General features: G+C 45.0%; 1 protein-coding gene across 1 annotated transcript; it reads right to left on the bottom strand.

Moving 5' to 3' along the window:
- Positions 1-6062: 6062 nt before the first annotated feature.
- On the bottom strand, positions 6063-8294 carry LRRN1 (leucine rich repeat neuronal 1; the record flags this gene model as incomplete). The annotated part of the gene is made up of 1 exon (XM_082288551.1): positions 6063-8294. The coding sequence occupies exon 1, from the start codon at positions 8211-8213 to the stop codon at positions 6063-6065; it is 2151 nt and encodes a 716-aa protein (XP_082144677.1). The 5' UTR covers positions 8214-8294.
- Between the last annotated feature and the right edge of the window lie 5260 nt (positions 8295-13554).

Genomic DNA, 13554 nt, shown 5'->3' with positions numbered 1-13554 from the left:
CCTGAGTTGGAAGGGACCCACAAGGATCACTGAAGTCCAACTCCTGGGCTTCTCCTCACTGGCTATGTAGAGGTGGTCTGGTGGCATCTATGTTTGAATGGAAAATACACTGGAAAACTACTGGGCCAGAGAAATGAAATTGGGCACCAAACCTCTTCACCTTCATCGTTCCATAGTTCTCCCTTCCCCACAGTATTTTGGAGGCTGAATTCTGCTGTGTGCTCAGAGTGGTTTCATGGCGTGCAGGGAGGAGCACCAGCCCCTCGAGGGATTTATGGCTCCCTGTGAGGAATGGAGAGAACGCAGCACTGAGGGATTGGCTCCTGAAGTGACCTGGAGCTCCCCAGCATGGGGTGGGAGCCCTCTGGAAAATGGCAGCCAAGGACTGTGCATGGATGCAGCAGGAACATCCAGGTTTATTGAAGGCCCTGGGAATGCCAAAGCAAGGAAGCAAGGACAGGCCCCAGTAGGAAAAACTCCTGTTTGAAAAAACCTGCCAAGAACTTTTACTCCAGTTGTGAGCAGAAAGCTGGAGTTGCAGTGTTTAAAGGTTGGGGTTTTTTTTTTAACTTTTAATCATTCCAAATCAGTGACTCCACTGAGGATTGTATGATTTAAATTCCATCCCTCTACTCCCATAATGGGGATAAAAATTATGGTTTCAAGTGATTTCTGGGAAAAAAAAAAAAAATCCTTGTTATAAAATTCCACACAAAATGTTTCACAGCTGCTGAGAATTTAAGGATGGTTAATGCTTCCAGATGCACCCAAGAAAAATCTCATTTACCTGATTTTGAACCTGTCACACCACTGTAGTTAATGAGATGTAAGCTCTTAAGTCATTTAGTCACTTTTGAATATTTTACTTAATGATCAATTCCAGATTTTCTAAAGTATTTATTTTTATGTATTTCAAAAAACTCTTACGATGCTTTTATTATGCTTCAGCATTCCTTTGGTCTACTTGGCATAACTATACAGCTGTACAAATTTAATGGTAAATCTCCTGTATTTCACTAAACAAAAATCAGTCTTTTTTTGCTTTCATACCGATAGGAAACATGACAGAGGTTCATAACGTGCTGAGGAATAAGGGCAGGTGGAGAACTGGAGCAGAGGGAAAGGGTTTGGGAAGTGGAAAGGAGTGTGGGGAGGTGGCACCAGGAGTGATCTGACTCTCACTGCCAGCCAGCAGCAACCGAGGGCTCCGGAGGGAACTGCTGAGGGCCAAATGGGAGCAGTTAGGTGAAGGGAAAAGGGCTGCTGGAGAAAGCAGGCAGCAGTGAAGGGAAATACAGATCAAGTTCTTCCCCGTGAGCTCTGCAGGTCTCGTGACGAGCGAGGCTGTCGAGGGCAGGATGAGCCAGGGAGGCTGATGCAGAGCAAGGCTGGGAGAGAGGTGGATAAAAGTCCTCAGATACAAAACATTGCAGTTGGGAAGGAGCTCACAGGATGCCAGTAGAGGGAAAACAGGAAACACTCCGTCCATACGACAGCAAAGAAAGGTTAGCTGGGGTGCAGTATGGAGTGTCTGTTCCTGCAGGGACACAGTGCCCGTGTTTGAGTGTGGGCTGTGTCTAACACCGCTGGCATCTCCAGCTCAGGCACTCTGGCTTTTCACAAAGAAAGAAGTCCCACGGCAGCACGCTCACCCTGCCCTCCAGGCTCTGTGGGGCTCCGTGGCTGAGGGTGCAGGGCTGCTGCGCTCGTGCCATCAGCACAGGGAGCGGGAGAAGGCAAATCCCAGTTGCAGCAGAAGTTCGTGGCATTTGTTGTGGTGGTGGGCCATGGAATGGGATCACAGTGTAGCAAACAGCCACTGCTGGTGCATTGGGTGGGTTGTGAAATGGCTCCTTCCCGCTCCAGTCCCACATTCCTGGGTGCTTTTCCCGTTGTGCACATCCATCGCGGTGCTTTGTAGGATGGCAAGGTGGTCGCAAGAGATGTGCCCAAGGGACTCGTCCTGTTCCCATGCAGGGCACATAAGCTGTGGTGCAGATGTTGCCGGAGTAGCCCTCACTTGTTTATCCCAATAATTTCAGGAATTTCGTTGCAGCGGTTTGTCCTCAGCGGTATTTTCAAGGTTGCCAGCACAAAGCAAAAGGAGTTGCCTGATTTGAACTCAAAGATGCTTCTTTTATCACTGAAGTTCCAGATTGTCAGGGGCAATGGGGCAAGTTTACACCCTTCTCTCTGGATCTCAGATTCCCTGACCTATTTCCAGATTCACCTTTTCATGGAACCAGTGGCCCAAACTGCTGCTCTTTTCATAGCCACCTTTTAGTGACTCAGGGAGTAGTCCTGGGGGCAGGGCTGGAGGACAGGTGGTATGAATGTATTGGTGGGTTTGTGCTCTTCATTCCAAGACCACATCCTGGGTCAGTCTTGGTTTGTGGGTGAAAATACCCTCTCAGTCCAGTAAAATATGATTTAGGTGAGTAAATGAAAAGCGAGTTTAGCTGGAATACTGCATCCCACACTTGAGTGGATTATTTACTCTTCAGGGGACTGAAATATTTTACTATTGGGCAACCAAGGGAAAGTAACAGTGCAGAAGTTTAGTTTGGTATGAAATATCTTCTCTTATGCAGCCTCTCTGAACCACTAGCCAAATGAAAGCTAACAGTGGTCTTTCCCTCCTGTTTTCCAAGTGGCCAGTCTCAATCCCTGATTCTGAGCAAACTGGGGTGGCTTTTGTCTTCAGTGAAGAGTAGATGCAAATACATTTTGAAGGCAATTAGAGCGTTTTTATTTTTGCTCACAATAAACTGCAAGCACAATGAAATTGCTAGCACAAGGTTGAAGGTTATTTGCTAAGATTATATGCCACATGTGATTTATCTCTTCCCCACTTTTTATTCTTCTATTAGCAAGATTTTAAATATCCAGGGGATCTCTACAGAATTCTGTAAGGTCAGATTAAAAGGCTGAAAATATTTAGTGCAGGTGGCTGTGTGTGCAGAATCCACTGCCTTAACAAGGTGCTTCTTGCTGCTCTCAGGTGACCTGCATCTCCCTCCAGGATTCCCAGCAGCATCAGCTCTCCTGCAATCCTGCAGATCAGCTCATCCCTGAGAAGTGTATTGCTGTTATCAAGCCATTTTCCCCTGCAGTTCTCTGAAAAGATGATAAATGACAGCAAAGAGCAGGGAACACAGAGCCTGTTATTCCCCAGTGGAAAGGAACATGTTAAACATCGCTTTCCTTCCCGGCACCTTGGGCTGCTGTTGGAGGCTGCTGAGCTCACTGGGGAATGGGGCTCTGTCCTCCTCCATGGCCATGTGTCCCTGTCACCTTCCTTTTCACCAGTGACTGTGCTTCTGCAGCTGCCCAGATTTGCAAAGACAGCCAGGTGAAAACACATCTGGCCAAACACACAGAGATGGAGCAGGCAGTGTGGTCTGTGTCCACCAGCACAGAGTGGTCAACACAAGCGTGCTCAGAAGGCAGAGATCCCCAGATTGCTTGGAATCAAGGATGGGAGGTGGGGACAGAGGGAGGAAGAGCAGGATGGCTGTTTTGGAGGGCAGCCCATGCACAGGTTAGCTTATGGTCACTGAGGAACCAACACCTTGGACCCAAAGTGATGTGTTCTTCCACCAGTTTGGTGGGAGGTTTGGGTAGAGCTGTGTGATCCTGGACAAGTGCTGCAGGAAGCTGAGGAGATGATGGAAAAGGGGCCTTGCTTTGCCCCTTCTGACACCTGTTCAGTTAATTATTTTCCAAAGGCAATTTTATGATGTCATGCAAGCTGGAAGCCAATGTTCTGTGGCCAATCTTGTCCTCAGTGTCCTTTTCTCTGGCTAAAGTAGAGTGAATCTTTGCTGCAGAAGAGATCTTGGTTTAATTCATCGTGCCTGCAGCTTTAAGGTTAGAATAGAATATAGATGAGATGATAATTATTGCTCTGAAGCTCTTCTGGAGAAGGCAACATGAGGAAATGTCCCATTAACATTAAAAACAAATCCAGGAGAAGGTGCTGAAGAAATGCTTTCACCCTGTTACTTCTCCATGATCAAAGGACACTTGCCTAACCCCCAACATCTAATTGTCACACGATTAAAAATGTATGAGCTCTCCTGAACATAGCAAGATTGTGTGTAGCAGCATAAGGACTTGATTGAAATGCATAATTAATACCTTCACTCAGCTTCATGTGGAAACACAAGACCAACAGGGCAGGTTGTCCAAGGGATGGACTCAAGTTTTTGCAACAAGGCAGCTGATTAGTGAAACTATACTGGTAACTTCTCACTTTCAGACAAGGAAAAAGAAGTTTTAAGTTTATCTGTAAATTCTGGGCTGTAAAGTTTTGGATATCTTTGAGAAGCCAATGAGTTTTAAAAAACTTCACACAGCCCCAAACCCCAGGCACATTTGAACAATTAACTTTTACTTACCAAGAACTTACTTGGTGTGTAAAAATTGCACATTGATAGTGGTCATAAAGAGTAGAAAATGCTGTGCTTGTTGCTGAGGGGTCTAGTGTGATGTAACCATGCATTCACCAGAGCCCACCCTGCTCGTGACTCGTGTGCAGAACTTCCATGGATTCAGAAAAGACAACGGACAACGCTTCCGTAGGTTCAACTGTAAATGATGCCTTTATATTGTACCCAGTGCACACAGAACACTGCTGCTCTCTTTTACCACAGTAATTCAGGAAAATACTCAGAATATGGATTAATTTTAAGCCTGTAAAAAATACAGTTCAGTATCGGACCAAACATGACTGTCTTGGTTAATTTCTGCTTTTGAAGGAACATTAATCCAATTCATTTTTTTTTCAAGTATACTCCAAGATTCAACTGGTTTATTTCAGTTTGATAGCACTGAGTTGGGTTTTTTTGTCCTAACTGATGGTAATGACAGCTAAATGTCAGCTTCATTTCTATCTTAGCTCAGAATATAAACAGAAAAGTATACAAAAACGAAAAAGTCCTGTTACACACTCTGTGAATTCTTTTTGCTGTGTACCCTATGCCAGAAAGTTTTGATTCTGCATGTGACTCTCAGTCCAAAAGCCACACCAAGACATTTTTCTCATAAAATTATTTTCCATATTTTGCCTCTAGTGCAGAGAAAACACTGCTATTAACATAAATGCATAAAAAACCTGAATCTGGAACTTCATTTCATCAAGAAACCCCCCCCATGATATTTTTATATAACATTTTGGATATATTTTATGTCAAAACATGATCACCAGTCAAACTAGTGACATCTAAACCCAATACATTATTGTGACTTCTAAAATAAAAAAAAAACCAGAACAAAACTAAATTTATTATAGCTCTGCCTTCATTAAACACTGTGTGTTGATTTAAACACAACAAAACTCTAGTAATTCTTCAAAAGTGTCTACTAAATAGAATAAAAAGAATAAGAGAACAATTAACATTTAGTTTGTTACATTAAAAAATTGGATGTACATATTCCTATTGCCTGTTAGCTTTACCTAAGCCTTCAACTACTACAAAAATAATAATAATAATAATAATAATAAAAAAGAGAACTCATTGTTGAAAGTCAAAAACATTCAAATCAGTTGATACAACATTACAGTACAGTCAACTAACATCATTCAGGGTCTCCTTTTCTCAGGGTGGAGTCCTCAGACCAGGGTCACAAACCTAGTTCACTGCAGGTCCAAAACTGAGGGTCAGCTCGGCGAGATCCTGTCCCTGTGATGGCTTCGGGAGAATGGGGCCGGCTGTGTTGAAACCGTGGGCTCACCCAGCCTCAGCACTGGAGTTAGGACAGCGTTAAGTTTAGCACAGTAACAAAAAAAAAAATAAAAACAAACCAAAAAAAACCCCAACAAACCCAAAAAAGAAAAAATAATAAAATAAATGGAAGATTGGAAGCTAGGTGAAGCTGCCATTTGTGTCAACCCATTGCGATACGCTATACTAAAAAATCCTGAAATATCCACCTGTCCTCACCGCTCTGCCACGGACTAGCAAAGTCAAAAATACAAAAGTCTTCAACTCGTCGTTTTTGCAGAATAAAGCAAAAAAGTCTTTGTGCTCCTTACTACCAGAAGCAAAATATCCTCTGAGTTACCACATGTAATAGCTTCTGGATGTGTCGACTTGGGTTGGCTTGGTCTCTGCAGAGCCATCCTTGTCTTTTTCACTGTCACCTTCCCAGAGATTAATAAGTGGAGGGTAGAGCTCGTTCAGGGGGATTGAAGAGGTCTTTTGCATATATTTTTTCAATGAGTGGTGGTAGTTTTTTCTCTTAAACCTTTTTGCAATATAAACAGAGACAGAGGCGAGGCTGATGACAGCAAACATGGATCCCATCACTGCTGCCAGGGCCGTGCTGGTTTCCTGGTCGGAAATATCCAGCGCAAAAGCTGCATTTTTGGTTGTGACGTTGACACAGGATCTCTGTGTTTGCTGATGGATGTTGGATACTGTCAGACACACTTCATAATCTGTAGAGGGTTGTAAATGTGTGAGGTTGTATTCGTGGACATCCACTGGGACCCTGGCGGTGTAGGTGATGTGAGGGTTGTCAATCTTCATTGTGGCCGATGACCATTTTAAATTAGAAGTCATGACATTGGAATTGACTTTCCAAGAAACCAGGATGGAATGGGATTCGGCTTGTTTCACGTAGATCTTCAGAACCTGGGTGCCATCCAGAAGCGTCCCGTTCACCCGGATGGTAGCGACCCTTGTGTCAGCCCCTTCTATGTTTTGGGCGACACAGGTGTATCTCCCGGAGTCCTCAACCTGGATGTTGGAGATTTCCAAGGTGCCCTCACTGCTCAGCTTGTATTTGTCAGAGAGGCTTTCCACGGTGACTTTATTGCCCAGAGGAGTGACCCAGTAGATTTCTGGCTCAGGTTCTGCCATGGCCCGGCAATCTAAAAACACCGTCATGCCGATGTCCAGGTTTAGGTGATTGGGAAAGGTCTCATGAGAGATCATTGGAAGACATTGTTCGTTTGAATCCTGTATCAGCACTTCCTTCACTTGCTGTCCTCGGTATTCCGGAGGCATAGCACAGAACATGGAGAGAGGCTCCATGAAGCGGATGTTGGTTTTGTTGGAGTTGATCCAGTGGATGACACAGTCGCACCTGAGCGGGTTGCTGTGGATGCTGATCTCACGGAGGTTTGGGAGGGATTCCACTGTCTTTTGGTAGACTGCATTCAAGGCGTTGTTGTTGAGCATCAGGCTCTCCAGGGCAGGGACGTTGCGGAATGCCAGGCGATGGATGTAAGACAGCTTGGGGTTGTTGGTGGCTTCCAGCTTTGTGAGTTCAGGCAGGTTGTCCAGCGCATACCTATCGACAGACACGAGTTCCCCCATGTTGTTGATCCCCAGCTCTTTCAATCTGAGCATGTTTTTAAAATCCCCTTCTTGAATTTTATGAATTGGATTTTTGTTGAGATCCAGGAATTTTAAATTGGGAACTTTCTCAAGTGCAAGCTGAGGAACTTTTACCAATTTGTTATCATAAAAGGAAAGACTTTCAAGACTATCCAAGCCTACCAAGGCATTGCCAGGAATGTCTGTGAGGTACATACCTGCCAAAACTAGACTCCTTAAGTTTGAGAGTGGTTTGAAATTCATATCAAGTATTCCAATCACTGGGTTTTCTCCAATCATGAGAATCTCTAAGTTGGGAGTAGAATCAAACCAACGGCTGTCAATAACTTTTAATTTGTTGGAGTTGAGGTGTAATCTCAGAAGATTTTTCAGGCCAGAGAATGCGTTCGCAGAAATGCTGCTGATCTGGTTGTGATTTATGTAGAGCTCCTGCAGATTGCAGAGGTCTTGCAGGCAGTAGTCAGTCATCTCCGTGATCTGGTTCTCCTCCAGGTGCAAAGTCGTAAGCTGAGTAAGATTGGAGAGCCCCACATCTCTGATACTTGTGAAGTTATTTTGTGAAAAATCCAATTCTGTTAAATTAAAGAGCTGTTGGAGCTCATCTGTGGTCTTTGCAATGTTGTTGCTCTGTAACAGAAGGACTTGAGTGTCACTGGAGAGGTTGCTGGGGATTTTTGTTAACCGGAGGTCGTTGCAGTCAACTGTGGTGGCTTCCCTGTACGTTGACTGTGGTGTAAACCAGGGCCTGATTTCACAGACACAAAGCTGTGGACATTCGTTGCTCTGTATGGAAGACTCAGTTAATGAATTCATTAACAATTCTAGCACCAACTGGCACACAGTTAAAACAACTCTAACCTTTGCCATGCTGGCCAGGGAGGCAGTTCAGATCCCCAGCCCCCTAAAATCCCCACAGAGGGTGATCCCCTATCAGGCAGAAAATGTAAAGCTTGATGTTTAAGGTGAAAGGCTTGGACATCCAGACAGGTGAAAGATGATTTTCTGAGTTCAAAGAAGTTAAGAAATGCTCTGAAGACTCTCTGCTGCTCCTCGGTGTTTCAGAATCTTCTGCAAATCAGTGCCTGAATATGGTCCTGAAAGCAGATTAGGATATCTGTTACGCTCAGCTCATATACAGTTCATCTATTATTAGTTAGTTTCTTCAACCTTTGAAAGAAAATATCTGAAAACAGTCATTATTTTAACAGTAACCTCTTATAAAAATCCCAGTCTGGTATAGGTAAATTATGTAGGGTTTGGAACTCTCTACTTGGGGTCTACATGAGAAATCTCTCTGAGTGAATTACCTGAAAATAAGACTTTGGGACACTTTTCAGGTTTAACCTGCAGGAGCTGTTTGAATGGCTTGGGGAATGCTGAGGGTGGAGGACGTGCTGGTGAGCACAGCGAGGTCTCAGACGAGTGTCAACACCCAATCCCTGTCCCCAAGGCTCGGATTTCAGGCATGTGGAATTAAGGCTCAGGAAGCTGTTGGTTTAGAAGTTTGAAGCTAAATGCGTGTGAACTTTGCCAAAATTCATCCAAGTTAATCAAATCGGTTCCAGATAACAGCTTAGATTTAATCCAGCTCAGCACCAAACAATAACAGTAAATTTGATTAAATGAATGTGCTGCCCTTATTTCAGCTGTTCGTACTGCACTGTGATCGTATGAACTGTTTACCACGATTCCAAATTGCTGTGGAAGCCCCACATTTGCATCAGCTTAGCCTGAAGTTGTTCATGCAAGAGTGTGTTTAAATTAACCCAGCTGTGCCCAGGCACCTCAGAACATCTGGTGTATCATGGGGCTCTAAACACATAACCCAGGAAAATTTCATAGTAAAATCTTTCTCATTCTCACTTCATTGGAAAATCACTCTGCTGAGTGCAGTTGAGACTTCTCAAACAAAAGGTTTAGGTTTTTATGTAACTAAAATAATCAGGTTGTGCTGTATGGACTCCCCACCCCTGAAAGTGTCCAAGACCAGGCTGGACGGAGCTTGGAGCAACCTGGGATAGCGGAAGGTGGCAGGGGGTGGAATTGGATGGGCTTTAAGGTCCCTCCCAACCCAAACCACTCTGTGATATCTGTGAGAACACAGTGATGAAAAACTGCAATAGCAGAAAGCAGGAAATCAAATCTTTTTCAATCAGAATGTAGCAAAGCCTCAACCCAGCCACAGCCCACAAAAGATGGTACTATAAAAAATAACAAAACTAAATACAGCTTTTAAAAATAAGTTTAAAATACTCCTCTGGATAGTGGTGACAGGAATGCTATTTATACAACACTTACTTCCAAATCTGATCCTATCAAATAATGAAATTACCGTGTTTTATTTTAGATTATGTAGTGCTGTAGGTAGAACACACCCAACAGCATTTTTATTACTTATTTTTATATTGTTATTCTGTGGTTGTGCTTTGGAGGAAGGGAAAGAGGAGTGGGACCCAGAATACATCTGACCCTGTTGAGTCACATTTTGTCTCCGGTATCTGAGACTTGAAGGAGAGCTGAGCAGACTCTGCTGGAGGGGGGAAAACCGACTGTAGGACCAACATTCCTTCTCGAATGACTTCCAACTGATGGAAGAATTGACTAAGATTGTATTAAAAAATAAATCCTAATGGCACCGTAATGGTAGGGAACACGTTAGCATGGAGTGATGAGGAGGCTGGCGTAGCCTGAGCTGTGCTGACTCTGATGGATGCTTCCCTCCACAGCAACACATTTGTAGCTGACCCAAACCAGCCAGTTCTAGGAGAATTGATGGCATCCGAAGCGTAATTGATTTAATTGCAGATTTTCAAATGGCAGCATTTTGCAGTGAATAACGCAGGCAGTGCCTTCCCCTGCTCACAGTCCTGGGCAGCTCCAGGAGGTGCCCTGAGCTGCTGTGCCCATGGGCTGTCCCCTCACACAGGGACACATCCCTGCTCCAGCTCTGCACCTGGCCCAGAGAGGGAACACTGCTCCCAACATTCCTGCCTGGGGAATTTCTCCTGCAGCTTCTCAGTGGATGAAGAGAAGGGAGTTGGTGCCTCATAAAGCTGAGGGCCCTACTGATGTTTTACTACAGATTTAGCCCTGATGGAGCTGTATGAATCGTGTAATGCTTTAAAAACCAAACTGCCTGAAAAAGACTTCAAAGGTTCTTTTAAAATATGTAGGAGCTTGTCTAGATGTTGCAAAAAAAAATCAAATTCGATCTTTTCTTTGTTGAATATTTATATCCTCTTACTTGCATGTTACAGTTATTGTTCATCCTTGCTAAGAAGGCATTTGTGGGTTTATTGACCAGAGTTCTGGGTTTATGACCACTGTAAATAGATGATTTTACAAGTTCCTAGTGACTCGTTCTCTTCTGTAGCTATTCTACTGCGAATGGATTTAATTTTCTTTAACTGCAAATGCTCTTTAGAAACAACCCATACATTGCTGTCTCCAGTCTCTCCCAGCCCAGGGCGGCTTGGATGAAGCTGGAAATTAAATTCCAGGGTAACCAAAGAGTGAATCCTGAGCAGCCTCACGTGCCCCAGCCCATTTCAGTGCTGTGCTGGTGTGAGTGGCACCCAGGGGCCACAGCAGGAGGAACAACCTGTCATAGGCTTTGGTTTTAGCTGCTTGTGGTGTGTAAAACCCCATCCATGGCCCTGATCAAAGCTACAGAGGCAGCAGAGCAGCCACCAAAAGCCATCCCTTTGCCCCAGGATTCTCATCTTTCCAGTCTTTCCAGCACTGGCAGGACTGATCCCAGAGACCTCTGCAATGTTTTGTGTTGCAGATCCTGAGGGTGTGAAGGAAAGCTTTTAGCATTCCCTGCCTTCCCTCTCATTTGTTAGATTCATATTTTCTGGTGTTCCAACCCACAACAGCAGTTGTAACAGCTGGTAACTTGATATCAGCAGAAATAATGGCTAATTTTATGTGAGAGATATGGAGGGAATTATTTTACTCAGAGTAACGAAATGCATCTTCCGTGGCACCGCTCAGCACCCGGTGCAGTGAGAAACCACATTTGTCAGCAGCAAACCCACAGCAGCTGGCTGGGGTGTTGGCTTGTTCCTGTTCCCTGAGGGCAGAAACAGGAGCATCATTCCTGTCTCTCATCCTGGAAACGCATGCCATGGGGAAGTCTAACTCTTCCCTTCCTACCTAAGTTCTGAAAACTGGTTAATACTGAGAATTTGTTTGGCCCAAGAAATCATGAGGGCAGGTGTTTGGTTATGGAGCAGAAGATCCCTCATTTCAGCTTCCCTCAGAGAGAGGGGTGAGTGGGAAGAGGTGTGCCCTGGTAGGCATGGACTTACTGGTGGCTTTTAAAGAATTTGGTTGGTTGGGTGATCAGAAGAAAATGTCCATTTAAGCCTCCATTGCAGTAAGAGGAGAATATGAAGGGACAAGCATGAAATAAACTGTTCATTAAAAGTGTTCATAGTTAACCTGCCAACTAAAAAGAAGAGATATTAAACAATTTTGCTTGGTAATAGGAAAACAAAGTGTTGTCACTTCCCTGACAACTGTATTAATGGTCACTATTAAAATTCGCTGAAAAGAGCAACAATCTTGTTTGCACATGGATATCTGGATGTATTTTGAAACAGTGGTGCTGCCACAGCAAATCTGCCCTCTCCACAGTAACGTGGTTCATTCTTGCAGAATTTCTTTTATATTGCAATAGCATCAGCCCAGATTTTGGTCGGCAGCCACCTGCACTGAGTGTGCCCAGGTAAAAGTTGGAGGGATCAGATACACGAAGAAATTACCCCAGGCTAAGACAAGCAATTTATTCTGCACTTGCTGTGAGCCAGAAGCACACGCTGATCTCCCATCCCTCCCCTCCCCTCTCTCCCAAGAAACATTTTCTCAGGTGGGAGCTGTGTGTTGGAAAATTGTCTGTTGTGCTAACATTCCGCTAATGACTCGAGAAGCTCCTGCATTCCCATCACCACCCTGTGGGAAACCGCTGCCATCCCTCAGGGAAAACCTGTCCTGGCTGCTGCAGCCTGGATCAGGTGTCTCAGCAGGGCAATGCAGGTGGGACAGCCCAGCAGCCGTGCCCAGGGACCTGGAGCAGGGTTAGTGCCAAGCAGGAGAGCTGGGGGAGCTTCAGGTGGAACTGGAAAATGGAATTTAGACTGGGATCAGTACAGCTCCAGGCTCTGCTCTGTCCCTCAGCAATGGGACAAGAGGAACGGGCAGGAACTGATGCCCAGGAAGTTCCACCTGAACATGAGGCAGAACTTTCCCATGCAGTGCCCAGCCCTGAACAGATTGGCCAGGGGGAGTGTGGAGGCTCTTCCCTGGGGATATTCCAGACCCATCTGGACACAATCCTGTGCCCTGTGCTCTGGGATGGCCCTGCTGGAGCAGGGAGGTGGTACCAGATGCCCCACTGTGGTCCTTCCAACCTGACCCATTCTGTGACTCTGTGGAAGGAAGAACCTGTTGGGAGAGGGGACACTGGAGGCTGGGCTGGAAAAGATCTGGGCTGGAGCTCTGCGGATGCTGGAAGCATCACTGGAGGTGAGGGCGGCCACAGGGAGCTCAGGCTGGCATCACTGCAGGCTGCTTAAGGCAGCTGGGTGAGTTTAGGAAAGGGTTTTGAGTGGGTGTGTTGGAGGTAAAACATGCCCTGCTCTGCTCTGACCTTCAACAGGGCCTCTGCAGTTCTGTATCCCCCTGTTTTCTGTGGATAAAACAGGGATTGGAGCCATGCCCGGGTGAGCCATCGCCTCTGGCCGGGCTTTAGGAGGGAGACGCACTGAAATAGGAGTGCCCACTAAATCACAGCAGTAAGCTCAACACTAAACCTGGTCTAAAACCAGGTTACTAAAGTCAGGCTTGCTCCAGTCAAGAGCAGCAGTGACCTTGTACATCTTAGAGAAAGAGGACTTGGAGTTTAATAACCAGGGCATTTCCAGCCAACCCACGGAATGGGCTCCATTCCCAGGAATTAAATTTACAAGTGCAATCCTGTGTATTTAGAAAAACATTGAGGAATCAAGTAAGCCTTTTATAGTGAGGTTTTTAAAGTCTCCAGTGTCATCAGGAAATAAGCTATTTACAGGTTTGAATTGTGGAAAATACAGAAAAATCAAGCTGAAAATGATGACAGTTGAAAGAGCTTGAAAAAATCTGAACGTGGGAGCTTGGTATTAAAAGGAAATACCAAAACAAGGGCCTGCAGGACATCTAATAATGG

This window comes from Coloeus monedula (genome assembly GCF_965178545.1).
Source record: "Coloeus monedula genome assembly, chromosome: 11".
Classification (NCBI taxonomy): domain Eukaryota; kingdom Metazoa; phylum Chordata; class Aves; order Passeriformes; family Corvidae; genus Coloeus; species Coloeus monedula.
Note: the sequence above shows the minus strand (reverse complement) of the source record. Positions and strands in the feature narration are given on the sequence as shown.